General features: G+C 35.9%; 2 protein-coding genes across 2 annotated transcripts; one reads left to right on the forward strand and one right to left on the reverse strand.

Moving 5' to 3' along the window:
• Positions 1–99: 99 nt before the first annotated feature.
• Positions 100–5,474, reverse strand: LOC141712074 (monodehydroascorbate reductase 4, peroxisomal). Its single transcript, XM_074514860.1, has 7 exons — positions 5,198–5,474; positions 4,600–4,651; positions 3,894–3,974; positions 2,606–2,724; positions 1,433–1,652; positions 1,105–1,223; positions 100–1,019 (listed from the first exon to the last, which is right to left on the reverse strand). Exons 1-7 carry the CDS (start codon positions 5,315–5,317, stop codon positions 294–296), a joined length of 1,437 nt encoding a protein of 478 aa, XP_074370961.1. The 5' UTR covers positions 5,318–5,474; the 3' UTR covers positions 100–293.
• Positions 5,475–7,278: 1,804 nt separating this feature from the next.
• Positions 7,279–10,639, forward strand: LOC141714076 (uncharacterized). Its single transcript, XM_074517618.1, has 4 exons — positions 7,279–7,534; positions 7,595–8,515; positions 8,608–9,674; positions 10,382–10,639. The coding sequence occupies exons 1-4, from the start codon at positions 7,279–7,281 to the stop codon at positions 10,637–10,639; spliced, it is 2,502 nt and encodes an 833-aa protein (XP_074373719.1).
• The last annotated feature ends 12,690 nt before the right edge of the window (positions 10,640–23,329 follow it).

Here is a 23,329-nt window from a genome sequence, read left to right on the forward strand (position 1 = left end):
ATTATTGCTCATCAGCATATGCAATCTTAAGAACAGTCTATTTCTGAGAACACGAATATATTAGAAACACTGAAACAGTCCATATCGAGGCCATAAACATATTAGGAACCCTCATGAGTATGATTCAATATAGTTTTACAATAGTAATAAAGAATAATGTGATTCATTTTACGGTTTAATGATATGCTGATCTTATGAAGATCGAGAACTTTGAAGCCCCCTATACCTAAAATTGTTACATTAGTATTACAGTGATAAATAAGCAGTGCAATAAAAAGTCCTTCGCTTTAAGCTTACCATCTTCGGCGTCTTCTTCCGTACCAATATGCAAATGCAGCTACTGACGCAGCCACAATCACACCAGCAGTTGCATGCCAGGCATATATTGGTTTCTCTACAATGATATCAGGGCTACGAGTACTGACAGATGGGGTTGGTAAAGGCTCTTGCTTTAGTGTCAACGCAAAGCTCAAGCCCTGCCTTTCAAGCTCGGCAAGATCTTCAACAAGTGGTTTGAGCCTAGTCGCCTTAGCTAGAGCTTCGTACTGCTCTTTGGTTCCACCTTCAAGAAAAGACCCTATGAGATGACCCTTACTTACCCAGTATGCCCCAAAAGTGGTTCCAGAGAAATCCCCGAAATGAACTGCTTCTCCTGCATTGTCTCCATAAAACTGCCAGGACAATGTGAAGACTCTGGAGTAAAAAAATGGGAGGTAATCGAACTCTAGTGTTTTGCTTGGTTCCATTATTGCAGAAACAGCATGCCTTGCTGACTTCCGAGCTGAATCAACATGCTCGAGTCTGCGAGTCTCGCCCAATAGTTTGACCGGAAAGCATGCGACATCTCCAACAGCATAGACAGAGCTGTTGCTCGACTGCATGTGCCCATTAACTTTGATCCCTCCTTTCTCTAATGTGAGTTGGCCTTCAAATAGGCTTGTGTTTGGACGGATTCCGATCCCCACCACCACCATATCTGCAGCAAGCTGACTCCCATCCCTAAGATTAACCCCTGTGACCTGTACCGCTAGGTTTGTGAAACTCAAGAGCCAGTGAACACAGAGAAAGTGAAACGTACTCCATATCTAAATGAAAAAAACCTACCTTCCCCTCAGAGTTGAATTCAAATGATGACAAAACAGTTCCTTTGACGAATTGGACTCCTTTTGATATGTAGAAGTCCTCATAATGACTAGCAATCTTTGGTGTAAATAAACGAGCCACTGTAAAGAAAAGAGTATAAAATATTAACTAAAACTTTAAGAGATTAGCTCAAATTTTAAGCAACATGTGGTTTATGATGTTAGATCTTAGCCGAAAATCAATGTGGCCTGTAGGATTCTATCTTTGAACACCAAGGTCCAAGATAACACGATATAGTTTATAGAGGATATTTTAAACCAGTGTGGTAAGTTAGGATCGCAAAACTCACTGCATTGAGCCTCTGGAAAAACCATCGTGGCATTTATCTTATTTATAACTAATGAAGCAGCACACTCCATTCCAATGTAGCCCCCACCAATGACAATAGCATTCCCACCTGCTGAGGATTGCATCACGCTGACAAGCCTGGTAGCATCAGCTACATCGCGTAAATAACACACATTTTCAGCATCTGAACCAGTAACTCCAAATTCTTCAAGCTTCAAAGCCTATACTCAACAAACGCATCAAATCAATGTCTACAAAATCATTTCTTGATTAAGCTAGCACTACCCTAAGCTATAAAAATCCTCAGAGGGCCATATACCATCTTGGTGTGGTGGGTTAAGAAGTGAATCTGGTGCATGTTAAACCTTTTTAAGTAATTATATATTCAAAAACTATTTAATTCACCTCAATTTGACTAAATTTAAACATTTACAATTATTTTTGGAAGCAATAATAAGTTGAAAAATGACTATTTTTTTTACTAAACAGAAAAATGTCTATTTAATTACATGAACTCAATATGCTCCTTCAAAACATAACTATCTTAGTTATCCCTAGCACTTAAGTAGATATATCCCACCCTTGGTAACGAAAGGTACAAATGTGTATGTAAGTATTTATACTTCTTGTATTTGACCTTACAACCCACGCCCCCACCCAAAAAAAGCATCACTTAGATCCACCGTGTACTCTCCTACGTTGCTAGGTCAATTGTGCGGAAAGGCCTCATGTCATAGTGTCAAAAAAAGCATCCAGACACTGGATTCGGCTAATGGAGACTTTTTAAGTCAAAATGCACACAATGTGACGGAAAAAACTAAATGTGACGGAAATGAATGTTTATTAATCTATTTTACCTACTCTCTTTTTTTTGTTAATTAATTACACACACACACACACCAGGAGTCGAACTCTTGACCTCCCGCAAGCGGGACAAGAGCTCAACCATTGCACCAACCTTTGTTGGCTATTTTCACCTACTCTTTCAATCTTGGCACGTCATGCAGTCCCAAAATTAACATTGGCTCCATATATAATACAACTATATTCACACAAATACTACATGAGCACGACTTATATAGACAACATTTTAAAAAAAATCTTGGGTATCTTTCTTTCTGAACCAGGTTAATATCTCATTTCTTAGGTGTAAAAGTAGAATCAATTTCAGTACCCGTGCCCCTGTTGCAATGATTAGAATTTTGTAGCTTATAGTTTCTCCTGTTGCAGTCAATAGCGTTTTCCTCCTCACATCAGCAGACTTAACTCGAGTCCCAAGAACCAGTTCGATTCCTACAAAGAATAATGGTACTTAGTATGGATGAATTTATTCAGGATCAGACCGGGTATATAATTTATATGTTCAATCTCAATCAATCCAGCGTTGCAAACTTAGATATACGCAATAGCAACACAAGGTGAAAAAAAAATTGATTTAGATTAAAAGTGCATGCATAGTGTTAACCATGAAAAGTCATCACTACTCTTTTCAGCTAAAGTTATTCCCCTATATATTAGCTCTCACCGCGAGAAATTACCATATAGTACGATATACCATGCACCTTTGCTTAGTCTAGTACTAGGCATGACAATCAATCTAACTTTAATCACTTTATTTATTGGTTGAAAGCATAAATGTCTATACAAAAAAAACTTTACAACAAAGAAAGATTATTGCATCGTAGAATAGTGTTACAGAAATAGCACGCACTTAAGTCACTCACCAGAGCTACCTTACTATTTCACGTATAAAGCTGATGCTATACAGGGTGTTTGTACTTTTTATCATTATCACAATCCAGTTCAGAAATTTCACTTTCTCTAAGTATCTGTAAGAATGTATTTTTGGTTCACGTGTACGTGAGGCAGCCATTATAGATTGAGGATCGTAATTAATTTTAATCCAGAACAATTAAGATAAACTCTACTACAAGTTGAAAAAGCAGAAAAACCACTTGGTACCAAAAAAAAAACTATCGTTACATGAAGTAGTAGATAATTCAACTGTTACTTGCAAATATTTGCAAACAATCTCTAGATCAGTCCATCAAATTTGTTTTTTGAATTAATTAGGAATCACCATTTTTCCAAGCTATCAGTTGACAAATTAAGTAAACTTAATTTTAAATCAAAAAATGACAAATGTACTTGAGAAAGCCAATAGAAATTGCTGGTGAATCATAAAAGCTTGTAATCCAACACACTAAAATAAATCTAAAAATCATGATCAGTCCATCAAACTATTTAGTTGCAATTAATCAGGAGCCTATGACCATCCAGTTAACCATATTAGATGAGAGGCAACAAAAAATTAATGACAATCAAGAACATAACAAATTCACTAGACATGAAAAAAGGAGTAGCAGAAGCAGAACTTGTTACATATTTATTGCAATCACTGGTCTATGGCTATAAAATGCATTTAACTTTCAGGGATTGACAACAAAAGAAGGAAAAATTACCATGTTCTTTGTACCATTTTGGAGTTAACCTTTCCTCATTTGCACCCACACACGTGTGAAATGACGGTAGGCGTGCTGGATCTAAATATCATAAATGATAACAAAAGTTAAGTCATGGACTGGAAACATAATGGAAAAAAAAAGAAAAGTAAAATATGTTTTGCATGTATCTTAAGGAAAGGACAGTTAAATCCACCTCCTCCCCAATCATATCAGTTGTAATCTAATATTTTGATTTGCCTTATGTTCCTAATGGAACATTTCTAAGGATAGTTATATTGCTGAGGAGCTGCGGGACCTCAATTATTGACTACTCTTATAGACCTCCATTTTCATAGTTCTTTGAATGCATCACGGTATAAGACTTCAGGTGCAAGAGAAATTAACATAAGTTAATCTTGTAACAGACACAGGCGTGACTGTCTTTCTAGCCGACCTACATCATTTAAACTATTTCCTATTTTCTAAGTTCATTATGACTTTTTGTTTCTACATTAATTCTTTTGTAGCCTACTTAAATAGTTTCACAAAATGCTACTCGAAGTTCAATTATTTCAAGGATGCAAAAAGCTTTTATAACAACAATGTAAAAATTCTGCTTTTCCGTGTTTCCGTGCCTTTTTCAGTTTTCCCATATCGAATACGTCGCCTACTGAAATGTAAGAAAAATTACGGGGCACATTTTTTCTAGAGAATTAACAAGTACCTTCTGGAAGTAAAAAACCTTTGCTCAGTGCAGGTCTCTCATAAGGCGCTACCTAAAATCAAATATTTACTGTAAAACGTCAAAACTATCCATATATAGTGAAATATTAACACAGTCTGCACTATTTAGTGTTGAAAAAGGTAAGGAAGGATTTTATAGAAGCCTACAATAAGCAGAGCATCCAGGACATAGACAATTTAACAGAACTGCAATAATTTCGAACAAATAACAGAACTATACAATAAAATTACATAATACTGTATTCATTAAGTCTACTTGAGGTGTTATATTTGCACCTCCAACGCAATATAACCAAACTCTGATAATTTTGAACAACATACTGTGAAGAACTGGAATAAAACGTAGCATCGACAAAGGAGTTGATTAAGTCAAGCATGTAATCATTACGTAATCAATAGCAATATGAGCAACAGAAAACAGTGAACAAGAATACAAATACAAGAGACAGATATGTTGATACATAGGGAGAGGGAGAGAGAGGGAGAGAGGGAGAGAGAGGGAGAGAGGGGGAGAGAGAGAGAGATAGAGAGAGAGAGAGGCAGAGAGAGATGTGAGAGAGAGAGAGAGAGGATTTTACAGGTTCTTCGGAGATGATGCAGAGCTCACCACTGGAAACACCTCTACGAGTGAATTCAAGAGCAGCATATCCAGCAGCTACACCTCCTCCTAATATTACATACACAAATGCTCTTCCCATTTCTCAATCTTATAATTGAATTCAAATCAACTTTATTTATATTATGAACATAAAAACACGCATATCACCCCTACACTCATTATATATAATAATAATTACTGTCCCCTGTTAATTGTGATGCTTTGCTTAATTGTTTTGTGCTAAGCAATTTCTATTTTGATCTGGTGGTTTGGTACAAGTATATATCCCTGGATGCTTGTGTTAGTCACATTTGTTGACTGTTTTATCCCTTTTATTATTCATTTTTTTTATTGTTTATTAATATTTCCACTCATTTAAAAATTATAACAAATCAAAATCTTAGGTATGGTTATATTATAAATAAATATCCTCAAATTCAGATTATTTTATTTATTTATTTGGATTAAAAAATAGAAAACACTTTAATATTACGATTATTTATTTTCTTAAAAAGTTGGTAAATTTTTGGGAAAGGATGATGTATTTTTAGGTGTTTTTTAATTCGAAGAAAGCCAATTAGGTTGATACACGTGGGGGGTAATAGAGTACGTTGGGAAATGTGATGCTGAAGGTTAAGGATATGACGCTGAGTTTAGCCAAGGGTGGGCTTGCTTTTTGGCCCATCAAGTATATTCACAAAATACTGGTGGATTGAAGTTTGGAGTTTTGTTGGACATTGGATAATGTCTCTGCACCGCACATCATTGTTTTTTTTTAAATTCAATTTATCCGACTGTCTTTTATGTGTTGCTCATCAATTTGAATATCACCTAGATTGATAAATAGTTGAAACGATATTTGGCATTTTGTTGACAATACATTAAGAGAGTATTATTAAAACAACCGAAATTCAGTCAACACAAATCACTAACTAACAATGCGACCTAGTTGAAGAATAAATAAATGAGTTAAATAAATAGTCGCATTATTTTCATATCACACTACTAAAAATAGTGCATCCGACATCACCCCTTTAACATGGGTTGCTTTCAAACCGATGTTAAAGGTGTTGTAAGACATCAGTATCTAAACCAACCGATGTCTATAATCGTTTTAAAAAAAAATTAAAAAATGTCCGCTTCTTTCTTTCCCCCGTTAATACACCAAAAAATTCCCCCTTAACCAAATTTTTTTATTTTCGGTTTCCCCCCATTAAACAAAACCGTTTCCCCCCTTCTCTGCTCTCTCTCTCAGCTCTCTCATTCTCTCCTCTCTCTCTCTCACTGTCTTGTCTCTCTTCTCTCTTCTCTTTTCTTTCTCATCTCTCACTGTCTCTTTAACCTAAAACTTACTTTTCACTCTCTTTAACCTAAAATCCCTAAATTTATATGAATTAAACTCGATTAATTCATAAATCGAGGTCGATTGGTGCTGAAAAGCCTTGAAGGAAGTGTGGACTACTCGATTAGTGTGTGAAAAGTAAGTTTTTTCCGAATTTAATTTCAAATTTTATGTTTTGATTTTAATTGAGTTTGTTTGTACATGTCGGTCTCTGGAGCTGGGTTTGGTTAAACTTGAAGGGGGTTTGCTCGATTAGGTAAGATTTCACATGCATGTGTATTTTTTGTTACTTTAATAGATGTATGTGTTTAATGCCTGTTCTTTTTTTTATGTGTTTAATGCCTGTTCTTGTTTCATATGTTAATTTTATGTTTTGTTAATTTAATGCATGTTCTTGTTTAATTTTAATAGAGGCATGTGTATAGATCCTGTTTAGTTTATGTTCTTGTTTATGTTCTTGTTTAGTTTAGGTGTGGAATTGTATATGTGTAAACATATGTAGTTGTAATAATTAATTTATATGTTTAATTATGCGTGTTACAAGCATTCGTATTACAAGCATTCATATTACAAGCATTCGTATGTTTAATTTATATGCATAATCAATTTATATGTTTAATAATGTTTAATCCTAAATAAGTAAACAACTAAGCGTTACTTCTTAATGTTTGAAATGACAAACTGGTAGGTTGCTAGGTTGCTGTTTGTCTTAAAAATAAATGGACAAGTCGTGGATTTTCAAAGACAAGGATTCTTTAGAATATGAGATAGGTGTTGAAAGTTTCTTAATATTTGCAGAAGAGAACTCAAAGGATCCTAAGAACATCCCTTGTCCTTGTGGACGTTGCAGTAATATTAGAAAATATAACGTAAAAGTAATACGGGGTCATTTATATGAAAAAGGTTTTAGTTTGGGGTATACTGATTGGATTTGGCTTGGAGAAACTAGTTCTAAGAGTGTTAGGTCATCTGCCGGTAGTACATTTCTACCTAAGGAGCAAAATGCTTAATCCGAAACTGTTGACGTTTGTGAAGCTGCTTATAATTCGGACGATCATGATTTGTATGACTTCAATAGGTTTGTAGCTGATGCAGAACAACCTTTATATAAGGGCAGTGAATGTACGAAGTTAGAGTTAATGTTAAAGCTACATAACTGGAAATCTAGGTTTGGTATTAGCGATAACGTCTTCACTGATCTTCTCACTTCTATTGGTTCTTTTCTTCTTCAAGATCATGTGTTACCGCTTAATGTGTATGCGGTAAAGAAAACTTTATCTGACTTGGGCCTCGAGTACATTGAATTTCATGCATGTCCAAACAATTGTATACTCTACAGGGGTATAAATCTTAATGCATCTGAGTGTCCTAAATGTCGTTTATCTCGCTGGAAGGTTGCGAAAGATGGTAAACTTAGGGTAAATAGTCCAGCCAAGGTTATGTGGTATTTTCCTATCATTTCTAGGTTTAAAAGAATGTTTAAATCTCCTGATACCGTTGAACAGTTGATTTGGAATTCAAAACAACGGTCAAATGATGGTCAGATGCGACATCCGACCGACTCTCCTTCATGGAGGAATATTGATTATCGGTGGCCTTCGTTTGATAGTGATCCAAGAAACCTTCGATTAGCTTTAGGAGCAGATGGTATAAACCCGTTTAATAATGGCCTAAGCAATAGGTATAGCTGCTGGCCGGTAGTATTGTTAGCTTATAATCTTCTTCCATGGTTATGTATGAAGAGGAAGTTTATAATGTTATCAATATTAATTCCTGGTCCGCACGAGCCGGGAAATGATATTGACGTATACTTAGATTCGTTGATCGATGATTTGAAGAAGCTTTGGGTAGAAGGTGAACCAAATATCTATGACGCTTATAGTAAATCCTATTTTACTTTAAAAGCGGTTTTGATGTGGACCATAAATGACTTTTCTGGATATGCAAATCTGTCCGGTTGTGTTAATAAGGGTTACAAGAGCTGTCCCATATGTGGTGACGACACCGTTGCCAAATATTTAAGTCATAGTAAAAAATGTGTTATCAAGGTCATCCTCGTTATTTGGCTGACCATCACCCCTATAGGAGACAAAAGTTGGCTTTTAACGGCGAACAAGAGCTTCGGCGACCACGTCCACCCCTTTCTGGTGAAGAAGTGTTAGCACAACAGGAACGGATTAAATTTTCTTATGGCAAGGAAGTAAAGAAATCCAAAAAGGTTGATTGTCCATGGAAGAAAAAGTCTATTTTTTTCGAATTAGAATATTGGAAGTTTCACCACGTTCGTCACTGTCTCGATGTTATGCACATCGAGAAGAATGTGTGTGATAATCTGATGGGGACACTGTTATATATGCGGCACAAGTCAAAAGAGAGAGAGGCATCTCGTCGTGATATGCTTGACATGGGTGTTAGGGCTGATTTAGCTCCACAAGTAGGAGAAAAGAAAACCTACTTGCCTCCTTCTGCTTTTACTTTATCAAAGGCTGAAAAAAGAACAATGTTGTCATCATTCTTGAATATGAAACTTCCGTATGGACATGCATCGAACATTAAAAATTGCGTGTCCATGGCTGATTTAAAGATTTATGGGCTGAAGTCCCATGACTGCCACATCCTCCTCCAACAGTTGCTCCCGATTGCAATTCGATCCGTTCTTCTGAAACATGTTAGGGTCACAATAATACGATTGTGTTTCTTTTTCAACTCCTTGTGCAGCAAAGTAGTCGATGTTTCGAAACTAGATAAACTGCAGTCAGATGTGATATTGACCTTGTGTGAGCTTGAAAAAAATTTTCATGCCTCATTTTTTGATGTTATGATACATCTCATAGTCCACTTGGTTTGGGAATTGCGTTTGTGTGGACCAGTGTGCTATAGGTGGATGTATGCGTTTGAACAGTTTAATAAAGTGATGAAGAGTTATGTTAGAAACCGTTATCATCCGGAAGGTTGTATCGCCGAAAGTTATCTTCGTGAGGAATCGGTAGAATTCTGCACCGAGTTTCTTAAAGAGAGTTGCAAAATAGCTGGTGTTCCCAAAGACCAAGTCAGGCTTTCTGGTCCCTTATCCGTTGTGAAGATGAAAGAAGTCGAAGAGAAAGAGCAAGATGTGGTACATTTAGCTGTCCTGTTAAACAATTCTGAAGTATTTCCTTATATAATATAAGTTCAGTTTTCATTCTTGTAAAATCATATCTTTTCGGTAAGTATTCTTGTGAGTGAATATAATAGATGTTTTTTTATCAGAAAGCATAAGGAGTATCTTGAAGAAATTCATCGAGGAAAGAAAAAGAGTGTTCATTGGCTCATGGGAGAACATAATCGGCTGTTTGCTGATTGGTTCGAAAGAAAAGTTGGTTTCTCTTATTCTGACTTTTATTGTGGGTGTTATTTAATATAATTAATAAGTGGCTTATATGTAGTTAATGACAATGTGAGCAGGTTAAGAGTGAACTTAAGGAAAACCGTGCCGCTGTTTCAGAAATGATAAGATGGGTGGCTGCCAAACCATCTTATTATGTTTTGACTTATGAAGGATAACTAGTTGACAGAGTTCGGTACTTCACAAAAGATCGTGATAAATCAAGGGTTGTTCAGAACAGCGGTGTTTGTTTAGTTGCTAAGACGGTTCAAGTTTGTAGTGCTAGGGATTTAAATCCGATCGAGAGTGATATGACGTTCTATGGCATCATTCTAGAAATATGGGAGTTGGACTACCACGATTTCAAAGCCCCTTTATTCTTGTGTAAATGGGCATCGAATGACAGAGGTATCAAAGTGGATGATCTTGGCTTCACGCTTGTGGACTTTAGTTGACAGGTCCAAAAGAAGGATAAATATGTTTTCGTTGATCAAGTGAAACAAGTATTTTATGTCGAAGATCCGGTTGATGCTACCTGGTCCATTGTATTAAAATCCACGATTCGAGACTATCACGATATCTACAATGAAGATGACCTAATAGACACGACAATGGAGCATCAGCCATTTTGCTCTAATATCCCGGCATGTGATGTTGCTGATGATATGGAGCATAGGGTTAGAGAAAATGTTGAGGGAATTTGGGTTAAAAACTGAATAATATATTTATATATTGTAAAACTATGTACTATGTTGTGTGTATTCTCTTTCGAGAGTTAATACGTTTCGCTTAATGTACTATGTTACCATTTTATATGAATGCACTTCTACTTTATACGTTTCTCTTAATGCATATATTTATATCAGTTGATTATTTAATTATTCATGTTCTATCTGCATATTTAATTATCTGCATATTTAATTATCTGCATATCTAATTATCTGCATATCTAATTATCTGTATATTTAATTATCTGCATCTCTAATTATCTGCATATCTAATTATATGCATATCTAATTATCTGCATATCTAATTATCTGCATATTTAATTATCTGCATATTTAATTATTCATGTTCTATATCTGCATATTTAATTATTCATGTTCTATCTGGATGTATATCTGCATATTTAATTATATATATATATATATATCTGCATATCTAATATTTTGTTACATTTTATAGATTGAAGGATTGAAATGGCAGCTAAGAAGCAGAAAAAGTCCAAGAGAAGTAGTGAATCTAAAACAGCCGAGGAAGCCAATGAGTTGCCTCTACTGATCAAAGCAGCAGAACAATCTGATCAGTCTGAACCAAAAGAAGCAATAAATGAAGCAGTTGACTCTGTACCAGCAGCTAAGAAGCAGAAAAAGCCGAAGAGAAGTAGGGAATCTAGAACAGTTGCCAGTGGTCAGTCTGAAGGACCAAAAGGAACACCAAATGAAACAGAAACTCAACCATCAACCAAAACTGAAACTTCAAAACAGAGGTATGGATCTGCGCGAGGTATTTCAAGAATGTACAAAGTCGTGATCAAGAAAGCTCAGGGAAAGAAAATTAAAGTCAGATGCAAAGGAGAAACGAACAAAAATTATAAAGGCTGAGTTGATGGACCGTGATCGACAGAGCGATGCTGAGATGGATAGATTAAAGAAGGAATTCACGGCACAGATTGAAGCTCTAAAGGCTCAATTTTCTCCAAATTTATCTGAGAAAGCAGCATCATGTCATGGAATCCTTGATGAAGGTGTAAAACCAACTGTTGCGAAGGAATTGTTGGTGGCTGAAGATGATGAATGAATTGCTTTTGACAAAGATCCATCTGACCCAAAGGTAAGAAACATGTACTAGTATCAATATGTGATAGTGCACACAACACATGCTTGCATAAATTATTTATTTTCCGTCTTCCCTTATAAATGTAGGGTGCAAAAAAATGTGAGCTGGCTGTGGACAATATTGAGAACAAGGTTGTATTTGGCATGGTTTTGGAAGACTCAGATATGAACAAATCAATACATGGAGTGCCTATGCCAGCTGGATGTGTTCGTGTTTTGATTGACGGCAGCATCCAAGAAGAAGCCTTGGTTCCTGTACCCGTACGTGGTGAAATAGAGACGGTCCGCCAAGCTGTTGGCTCACATTTAGCATGGCCTCGGGACATGGTAATCTTCTTGACTGTAATTAAATAGGTATGTTGACGCCAATAATTTCTCATATTATGTTCAAAAAAGGGGTTTCTATATTTAATAAATGATTTATTAATTAATTTCAGAAAAAGGTTAAGGAAATACCTTTGTCAAAAGTAAAAAGTGAGTTGCTATGCCTGCAAGAAGAATTTGACAGGACAAAGACACATAAGAACATGCCGAGTTGCTTCAGTTTGTTATACAAACATGCGAAAACTTTCATGAAAGCTATTGGGGCCTCTTTGCCGATTCCGTGCAATGCAGAGGTCTTTGGAGTAGAGAAAACAATATTTATTTTGCATGAAAATATAATTGCCTTGTTAGAGTATGACATGATCGGACAATCTACAATAGCGGCATACATGGCGTAAGCATAGTTTTATTTCTATTCTTTTTATTTTGCACAAATACATACGCTAATGAGCCCATTTTTTTTAGCTACTTGCATACCGTGGTCACTGAGAACGATGATTTAGATCTGTTTGCCTTCTGCGATCCTGGTGTTACATTTTCCCTCAACAAAGGTTTTGAATCTTACATTGTCAATCGGTTGAAAGAGGGGAATATTGATCGTGTATTCTTCCTGCCACATAACGAGAAGTAAATTTTTACTTTGTTACAATTAATTTTTAGGTAATTTTTTTCCTCACATTCTAACTTTATTATATTTGTTTTAAAAAATAGTCAACATTGGATTTTAGTCATAATATGGGAGGGTGACATCTATATCTGCAATCCTTTATCTCATCCGCATCATTTTCCTAAGTTGGAAAAAGCCCTTTCAAGGTAATCTACGTGAATATGTTTCGGTTTTGATATATATGCTTGTAGATTATTTTTAGGTATTTTTTTGACATTGTGTCATTCTATCACGTAGCGCAATAAAAACTTTTAATGCTGAAACTGGAAGGGGAAATAAGCCTGCAAAAATAAAGAATCTTGTTGTAAGTTTTGCATTTAGTCAGTGTTTCTCCAGATTGGCGAAGTCCCCCTTTCTTTGCTTCTGACTTTGATTTTGTTGTTTTGTAAAGGGATCGCCCAAACAGCCTGGTGTTCATGAATGCGGCTACGTCATCCTGCGCTATATGAAAGAAATAATTTCCAACAGAAAAATGACATTTAGAACCAAGGTACATCTAATTCACGTGTTAACTGTTAAAATAAGCAGTTCTACTTAATTCATGTGCTAATTCCTTGTTACGTTTATTAAAAATTAGTGGGCGACCAAGACCCGTTTGTCTTATACGACGGACGAGCTTGACAAGGTGCGAATGGAGGCTGCAGAATATATCCAGGAGTTGATATGAAGTTTTTAATGACTTGGTTTTTGCAAACTAGTAAGGGAACCCTATGCTTTTGCAAACTTTAGTGGTCTCTTATATTGGTAAATTTTAGACGTAAATATTAAGTTGTATGAATTTTAGCTGGAATATGGAGATGAATATGGATGGGTGGATTGGTTTTTGGTTGTAGATATGGATGTTGGTTGTTTGTTGGACGTCGGAATGGTTAAATGTTGGTTGTCGGAGAATGCGGTTGGATTTTGGTTGTAGACATGTTGATTTAGTATATAATTTGGTTGTGTTTGTTGGATGTTCATTTGATATTGTTTTTGTTTTTTCTGGGTTTATGCACAAATGCACAGGCTTATTTTTTAAAAATAAAAACTCAAACATCGATTCTTGTTATAAAACTGATATGAATCAACTAAAAACACATCACCTACTCAAACTAAAAACGATGTCTAAACCAACAAATTAAATCAAATTATTGGAAAGAAAACGATGTCTACAATGTTAAAATACATCGGTTTGTGCAAGTACATAAAAGTAAAACAAAATAAGACCGATGTTAAAGTAGAAGTTTCACATCGCTTCTTAAACTAAAATTGATGTTATAATACATGTCTAACATCGGTTTAGGAAATAAACCGATGTAAAATAAGGACTAAGACATCGATTTGTTTAAGAATCTGATGTCTATTAGTTAAAAGTGCTTCCCTGTTGTATGTTTAAAATGGTATTTAACCTCCTAAATACCATTTTTGACAATCTAGTTTAAACATTTTATTCAAAAAAAGGGCTAATTATACATCAGTTTGCTCAAAAAACCGATGTCTGTGTACATCTTTAACATCGGCTAAAAATCGATGTTAAAGACCCCCCCTTTCTCTACACATGCGAAGACATCGGTTTTGAAAGAAAAAAGACATCGGTTTATAACCGATGTCTAAGGGCATTTTTCTAGTAGTGTCACTTAACAAATTAAAATATTTTTAATAATAAAATTAATTACAAAGGTTTTCCGCATAATCCAAACGATGCCGACTTCCCTAAAATGAATAGTATCACACTCGACTTTCGCACATAAAAAATTATTAATAATCTAACGTTCAGAACCATCAGTTTCACTAACTGAGGTTGGACGTACAGATATCCCCATATATTAAATAATCTTTCGTTGTGAAATGTGAATTCTTATGATATTTATCATATTTTCAGTTTTGAGGTGTTCTTTGCAGATTCTCCACTACACCATATAAAATCATACTTAAAGTAACATAACAATCAACCAAAACGCAGTATCATAAATCACCCAGACAAATAAGAATAATTAACAACCCAAAAATATGAGTACAAAATAATCCTTGCGAAAGGAGATATTTATTAAAAGAAAATTAAGAAAAATAAGGAAGATCGCTATAAAGAGAATAAGAACCGGACGGAGAAGAAGATGTGGTGTTTGAATCGAGAAGAGGGCAGAGAAGCAGAGCTGGAGCAGGAAGATGCGGTGTTTGGATCGAGAAAGGGGCATTTATGATTTGAGATGGGTGAAAGAGAATGATGAACGACTGACTCTCATTAAAACCCTAAAATTTTGAAGATTTTCTTTTACAATAGTGCCTGAATTGCAGAAAAGCACGAAATCTTGCTCAACCTCCCCTCAGAGATCATGGAGTTAGATAGATCAACTACTTGTACATATCTCGTGGCAAAAGAATACCCCCTCACTAAATCTCAGAATATCACTTTTCAAGGTCTTAGCCGAGGCTTGACTTTACGACCCTTGGTCTTTTTTTCTCATTTTAGTAAAAGGCCTCCAGTTGCAGCGATGATATCCTAAATTCCAAATTTTAATGAAATAAATGCATTTCTATGTGTTTTGTTGTACTCAGCGAGGGGATAAAGCCCAAGAGGGGAAGTCACATCTTTTTCGGAGTTGAAAAACAAAATACATTTAGCATTTATAAATACACTATAACAATGATATTTTTATGAGTCGGTGATTCTTATTGATTGAGATTTTTTTGCATGTAGGGAGTCAACAAATTTTTGGTCTTGTAGAAAAATGATTGTCTTTAAGTTTTCGCTCTTATATAACATATATAAATAATAAATTACATAGTACTTATTGTAATTTATAGTTATTATTAAAATATTGGCCAAATTTTCTCACATGTCATTGTAAAAAAGTCTGTAGACAGCTATATATAGGGGTGCCCATAATTTCGCAAAACCCGCCGGAATCGACCTAACCGACCCGAAGCGATCCTAACCCCACCTGAAAAAATTTAAATCAAAATTTAATTGGGTTAAAAGTTATTAAAATCAACTTAAATGGGTTGGTGATATGGATGGAAAGTAATCTGTAAAGACACAATTAATGCTGAATTAATTGTGTTATAAAGTTGATTGGTCAAAGCCCGTGATGCCGCAACCCAAATTAGGTCGTCATGGCCTCGACCCGATAATATTCCTAATGTTTTGAGTAGACCATGACGGCCACGACCCAAGATGGGTCATGTTTCCCACGACCCAAAATCAACTAGTATACTCGCTAAGCACACCAGAGAGTGAGGTCCACAATCACACCAATATTGTATCCAACATGGAAACAGACTCCTCCTAGGAAGGATCCAGAATCCACCATCTAGAGGAGTCCTACTTACCATCTAAGTAAGAGACTTGTCCACCAAGTCTCCCTACCCTAGTGTAACCCTTGACTTAACATCTATATAAAGGGCTCTATTCCTCAACCTAGAATGACGTTTTTGGCTTGATTCTCTACAACACATAGATACGTAGGCATCTTGTGAGAACAACTAGTCTCCATCGCGAGAACAACCATTAAAGCTCTAAAATCAACAATTCTAGCATTAAATATAATCACAACCCTAGTTTTTATTCTACAAAATTTGGCATCGTCTGTGGAAAAATAACAACAACCATGGTGATCACACTAAACAGAAGTAACAATGGAGCCGATGACCCAATTCCATCGCAGGCACTCTCATCCACGGTGGCGATCCCTCCGCACTCGACCTATGCCAGGAGGAACCATTGTAGGGGTATCTGAGGCTCAAGATCAAGGGACGAATCCCCCGATCCAAGATTCACCACTAGGAAAGAATCCCCCAACTTTATAAGGATGAATCCCCAACTTCAGCAACTATAAACTCTCAACCCATTTGGTATGAGTACTTAACGATCGTGATTCCAGGGACCACCAACCCACGTTACGGGATATCACTGTACCATGAGATTGAAGGAAGTGGTCTCTCAAACCAAGGCGAAGAACAACGGCAGACGCCCCAATACATCTGTGGTTTGGCTCCCATATCCTAGAATCGAGAATACTCTGGATCCTACTCTGCTAGAGACACTGACTCATCGGGCGAGAAAACTGCACCAAGACCGAGACACCCTGGTAAGGAGCCAGTGCTGAGTGGCTATCAACGGCCCAGGACCACCCAAGGGACGATTCCCCAATATATATAAGAGAGGATTATGGCTCATAAAGCTGAGATCCAAAGGTTGAAGCGTGATCTGGAGATACATCAGACACCAAGATCCCAACCTGCAGCAAGACCGGGGAATTTTCCTCCTGTCATAGACCAAGAAGGTCCAATACCAAGGCAAAGGGTTGTCCCCCCAAAGGCTTGTTAATGTTTGTTCCTTAGAGATAACACTATTATGTTTTATTTATGATATTTGGATTACTAATGTTTATGTTCTATCGATTATTCTTTTAATAATTTATTAAGTCTTAAATTACTGCGATATAAATATTAGATTGATAATTGTCCTTGGAATATGATATGAATTCTATATCTCTAAGTATGTGATTTAGAAATGAGATTATGTGAATACTATGGATATTCACAAATATCCCTAGTTGAGTACTATTATTAAGGGACAATAATAATGCATTAAGACTAGTGTGTTTGTTTACTGATGATCACATCTCATTGATCATAGGTATAGTGATACTAAAGTTGAAAACACAGGCAAATGCAAATATACATGGTGATGGATAGACCCAATGTGAGATTCTACATGTCTGTTGTGTCATAAGTAAGTATCACAGTGATAATGATGTAGTGGTCATTCGACTTGAAATTATTATATTTCTATACGATAATTAATATACTTTGATTACATCAAAAGTTGCCTTTGACCGAGTAATGATAAAAGTGGACTTCGAGTATATTAGGAATCGTGTGAGAAATATGAATGATCTAGAAAGGATTTAACCCTCCTAATTTTGGAGAGATATTATTGGCCTCTTGTGTGAGCTAGACTACTCATTGATCAAGGAAACCTGGATTAAATCATGAAGAGAATGACACATAACATGCCTCGAGTTTAATCTATAATATTTGGTTAAAAGGATTATATCACATTGTACATTATTCACGAAAGGTTTAATCGATCACCGATTTAATTATTATTATTTGGGTAGCAATGATGTATTACTAGATGTCGCTCATTGTTTATAATTTAAAAATGAGATATTTAAATTATTGCCAATGTAATAATAACCTATAGGGTCGCACAAAGAAAGCTTGGGGAAATATTTAATTCAAATTTGGATTTGAATTAAATAGGAAATTCAAATTATTAACTAAGTTGGACTTAATTAATGGGATAAATGAATTTCGAATTTGTATATTATTAAATCTAAAATTTAGTTTTTATTTGATAATCGAGTTAAACTTAATTATTAAATAAATAGAATTTCAGATTTTAATAAACTTTAACTTGGATTAGGGTTATGACTGTTTTTGGCCTCTCTATATAAACATCCTTAATGCTAAAATTAGAGTTACGTTTTTATTAGATAAAAAACATAAAACCCAAGCAGCTAAAGGTGAGAAAGAGAGAGGGGAAAACATGTCCGTTCTTGGTGCTGGTACACGCCTCCTCCGTACTAGCTTTCATGTGGATACCTCTACGGCATAGATCGTTAAGGCAGGATACGTGGTGTTCGGTTAAAGCTAGGATCTTCTTTTGACAACCATAATCGTAAAGCTCTTTAAGATAAACATTTCATCCAGGAATTAAATATTGTTTTTCGCATGGATCATATGGTGGGTTTTGATTTTTCTGGTTTTTACAATTTTTAAACATTGTTTTCGCTGCATTTTATACCTCGAAACCCAACAAGGCTGACTTGGATGAGTTGATGCCCCCTAGGAGATCCCGATGATCCAAACCCTCCATTCACTGAAAAGATAATGAATGTCCACATCTCAAGGAACTTTAAGATGCCCACCATCAAAATGTATAATGGCACTGCGATCCCGTAAATCATGCCAGGACGTTCTCCAACGCCATGTTACTATAGCCCGTGAACGACACTATTAAGTGTCGGGCCTTACCCCAAACTCTATCTGGTATGGTTCAAAGATGGTACAGCCTACCCCTAACTCGATTGGTTCTTTTAGAGAACTGAGCCAAGCCTTTATCAAGCAGTTCATTAGTGGTATAGTGCATGAGAAGAGTTCAGCTTCTCTCATGGGCATTATGTAAGGAGCGAAGGAGTCATGAAAAGACTACCTGAATCGGTTCACGAAGGAAGCCTTAAAAGTCCTGGATTTTGATGATAAGGTAGCTATGATAGCCCTTCAGCAAGGAACCAAAGACGAGTTCTTCAAGATATCCCTAGCTAAGCTCCCCCTGAAAAAATGCTATAGCTCCAAGATAGGGCCGAAAAGTACATCAAGATGGAGGAAAGCATGAAGAAGGCAGTGATAAACAATGAACCCACTAGCAACAAGAAGCGGAAGACAGACCAAGAGTACGATGCCAATGACAAGTATCCTCGAAATAAAAAGAACTCTGATCCCCCTTCCAAGAAGAGGCAAGGAACAAGGTTCACCGAATATGCAAGGATAAATGCACCAAGAAGCCAAATACTAATGGAAATTTAGAAAGACAAGGACTTTAGGTGGCCGAAACTATTAAAGGGAGACCCCGAGAAGAGGAACAATAACTAATTTTATAGGTTCCATAAGGATGTTGAACATGACAGTAACGACTGTAGACAGCTCAAGCTCGAGATAGAGTATCTCATCCGATGAGGAAAGTATGAAAATACATTAAAGGCGATGATGGCGGAGGCGACAAGAGAGACAATGATTAAGGGGGTAACAACCAAGGTCCGAACCTACAGCCCGGAGGGCCAGTGATCAGTATGATCTCCAGAGGGCCAACGGCCGCTGGGACGACAAAGAACACATGAAAGGCTTATTCTAGATAGGTGATGAGTGTAGTCAGAGACACACCCAAGTGTGCTAAGACTGAGATGACACTTGAATTTAGCGACCTCGACCTTGATGGTTTGAAATTTCCTCAGGATGATCTCATGGTTATTACCCCAATAATCAGAAATTGTCCTGTCAAAAAGGTCATGTTCGACAACGGAGCTTCCATAGATATTCTGTTCCAAGATACGTTTCTAAGGATGGGGTACACTAACTACCAACTGACCCCCTCTGATGTACCCTTTAATGGAGTGGAGTGTCAAGTAGAAGGAGCAATTTGATTTCCCGTGACCATTTGAGAAAAGCCCAGAGGGGCCACACAGATATTGAACTTCCAGGTAGTCAAGGCAGCATCTACCTACAACGCAATCATAGAAAGAACCGGAATTCATGCGTTTAAGGTTGTTCCCTTGATTTACCACATGGTACTTAAGTTCCCAACCAGAAACATTGTCGAAGAAAAGAAAGGAGATCAGAAAATGGCCGAAATTGCTGTGTAGCAACACTTAGGCCCGATGGGACTGGTGGGGGGGGAAGGTCCTTCCAATAGAAGACATGGATGTCCGCATGAACGAAGAACGTCGGGGGAAGCCAGCTGAGGCCTTGGTCCCGATTCCCTTAAACAGTGGCGGAGCTAGAAAACTTAAGTAGTGGGGGCTAAGTTAAAAATCACTTAAAAAAATTTGCCCATCTAAATATTTAAGCATTAAAATTGTTCAAAACCTTAAGTTTATTACAAAATATGGTAACTTTTTACAAGAGAAGAAACCACTTTTTACAGTAGTAGCATTTATACAGTATTTTTATATATTGTAAATTATTATTTTTTGTATTTTTAGTGTTTTTAAAGTGAAAAATAATACACTATAAAATTAAAATTATGATTTAATATGAGATATATATAAGTGTAAAAAAAAGATATAAACATATAGTATAATTTTTTTAATTTTATTTTAATATTTAGATTTGTAATATGGGACTAAATAAATTGTCAGATTTTTTTTAAAATTTGTACAAACTATAGAAAATTTAGATATTAATTAATTAAAATAGAAACATACATAATTATATGAACTATTTTTTAGGTTTAGTTGGGGCTAAAAATAATTAAGGCTAAGAAAACACTAACTTAATGAGGGCTTTAGTCCCCATTAGCCCCAATGTAGCTCCGCCACTGCCCTTAGACCTGTTTGGCCTTGATACGCTCACCTACATAGAAGCATCTTTGGGAAACCCCTGAGGGGCCACTTGATAAAGATGCCTGAGATTGACCCCAACCTTATAACTCACAAGCTGAATGTTCGCAATAAAACACACGCGAAAATACACACAAGCGTACACGATCACACGTAGTATAAGATTTAAGTCAAGTTCGTTCCCACAGAGACTGGTTTAGGTTAAGTTTAGATTATGCACTTATGCAACAATGTATGATTATCGTTCATAGCTAAGACAAGTAAAAAATTTGAGTTGATTAACTACTTAAGAGATTGTACTAGCATGCATTAACTAAGAGATTTAAGTGAATTACTTATATGAGAATACAACATGGGATTCTAACTCCATTAAATACTTCATTCAAAGTTTATGTATTTATCAATAGTATGCGATGGTGATGATAAATAATCAGATAACACGAAATTAGTATACGCTATCTTTCGATATACGTATACCCTACTACTAAGCATCCACAATCAAGATAGAAGCCAAATAGACACCAATTATGCTTAGACCTTATATGTCTATAGAATTTGAGAACATAACGGTTTAAGAACAAGTTATCTATTTTGATTACATAGGGCAAGTAAGATGGTTAAAATTACTCCACGAATTGTGCATGTTAATTCATACATAAACATATGCTAGCTTGGCAAGTTCTAAACCTCTATATTCAATGTCACTTCAATAGAGATTAATAAACAATCTTAGATGTTAGCTACGCATCAAAGACGAATAAGCACAACCAAACTAGGAAATCATAAATCACCACACACTAAAGATTTAGAACAATCAACTATTGAAATCCATAAATAAATCCGCTAGAACCCCATGACAATGACTAGTTCATGATTGAACACATCGTCACCATGGGTTTTAATGAAAACATGGTAATAAATAAGTTCAGAATACTATGATAGAATATAGAAGAACTAGGGTTTAGAGAAAATAAAAAACAAGCATCCAAAAGTATCTCCTAAATCAAAGAATACAAAAGAATGAACTAATTCTTCTTCTCCTTAGTGTCTCGTGTGCTCTAGGTCTTCTTAATGTTCTCCCTGGCTTCCTTGTTATTAAAAACGTCTTCTTTTCTTTATATATCAGCCCCCGGTTGACCTGGACTCTTCAAATCACCCAATCAGACTCAAATCAAGATTCTGCAGCAAGTGTATGGCACGGGCGCACTTGGTTGGGCGCGGCCGCTCCCTTACTGGCATAACTGGCGCGGGAGCGCTGTCCTTCTGGAGAATTTTCTGCATTTTCTTGATTCTTGCTCTGATTTTCGTGCAAACTTTCGCAACTCCATTTCCTGATCTCTTATCAACATAAAATCATTTGAAAGCTCATTTCTACCTCCGACTAGTGCCCTGAAATGACTCAACATAAAACACGTCAAAAATACCAAATACTTGAGTCCAAAACACCAACTTAAGCCGATATGAAGCGTTCCAAGTGGATATAAATTCCATTTATCACACCCCCAAACTTAAATCGATGCTTGTCCTTAAGCATAAATAGACTCAACAATAAATACACAACTAATGCATGAATGCAACTACATGAAAATACAACGATCCCCTCGGAATAACCATAACCAATCAATAAGTAATATCTCTAAGAATGCAATTACTCAAAACAGAGTTCAACTAAATCCCATAAACCAACTTACAAACCAGAAATGTGTGTGTGTGAAATGCTTATCAGATATATTATCAACACTAGATCAATAATCATATCCTATTTTTCTCCAAAACAATCATAAGTTTATAAATAGAATGAACGTTAAACACATAATGATTTAAAACACCTCATTTTTACTAGAGTTATACAAGGATTCATGCTGTTATACTGAAACATAAATATAAAAATGCTTATTTGACCGTGCATTGAATGAGGTCCCAAAAGACTTATACAATAATACCCATGTATCGAGCATTAGGTTAGCGGTTCCCAGACTATACAAGCCTGAGGTCACTAGGCACAAAATCCCCTAGAACTTAGTTGCTCGAGTATTAAAGAGCTCACTCGTGGCCAATTCTGCATAAACTAACACAATTTTTTTTCTTTTCTTTTTTTTTTCTTCTTTTTTTTCTTGCTATTTTTTTCTTTTTTTCAATGATTCTGAATGCGTGTGTTTCGCTCCATCTCATTCAACCCTAGACTACTCATAAAAGTATGAGCCGACTACTAGCCATTTGATGCCTAGCTTTATTCACAATTAGCAATGACATCCATGTTTTCCCCTAGTTTAAAAATCAGTGATCCTACGTCATTACGAGAATAGCAAAAATTCTAAATATACCAAGTGATTAAATTCCAACAAATAACACAAGTATGATCATGATCTAGTTCAAAAGCAACCTATAAGACTTGTGAAAATACTTTGTTTCTGGGCATGCAAATCAATTCATTAGGACTTAATCATCCCTCTATTCTACATCATTACACTCAAA

The sequence above is a fragment of the Apium graveolens genome, chromosome 3, assembly GCF_009905375.1.
Source record: "Apium graveolens cultivar Ventura chromosome 3, ASM990537v1, whole genome shotgun sequence".
NCBI lineage: Eukaryota > Viridiplantae > Streptophyta > Magnoliopsida > Apiales > Apiaceae > Apium > Apium graveolens.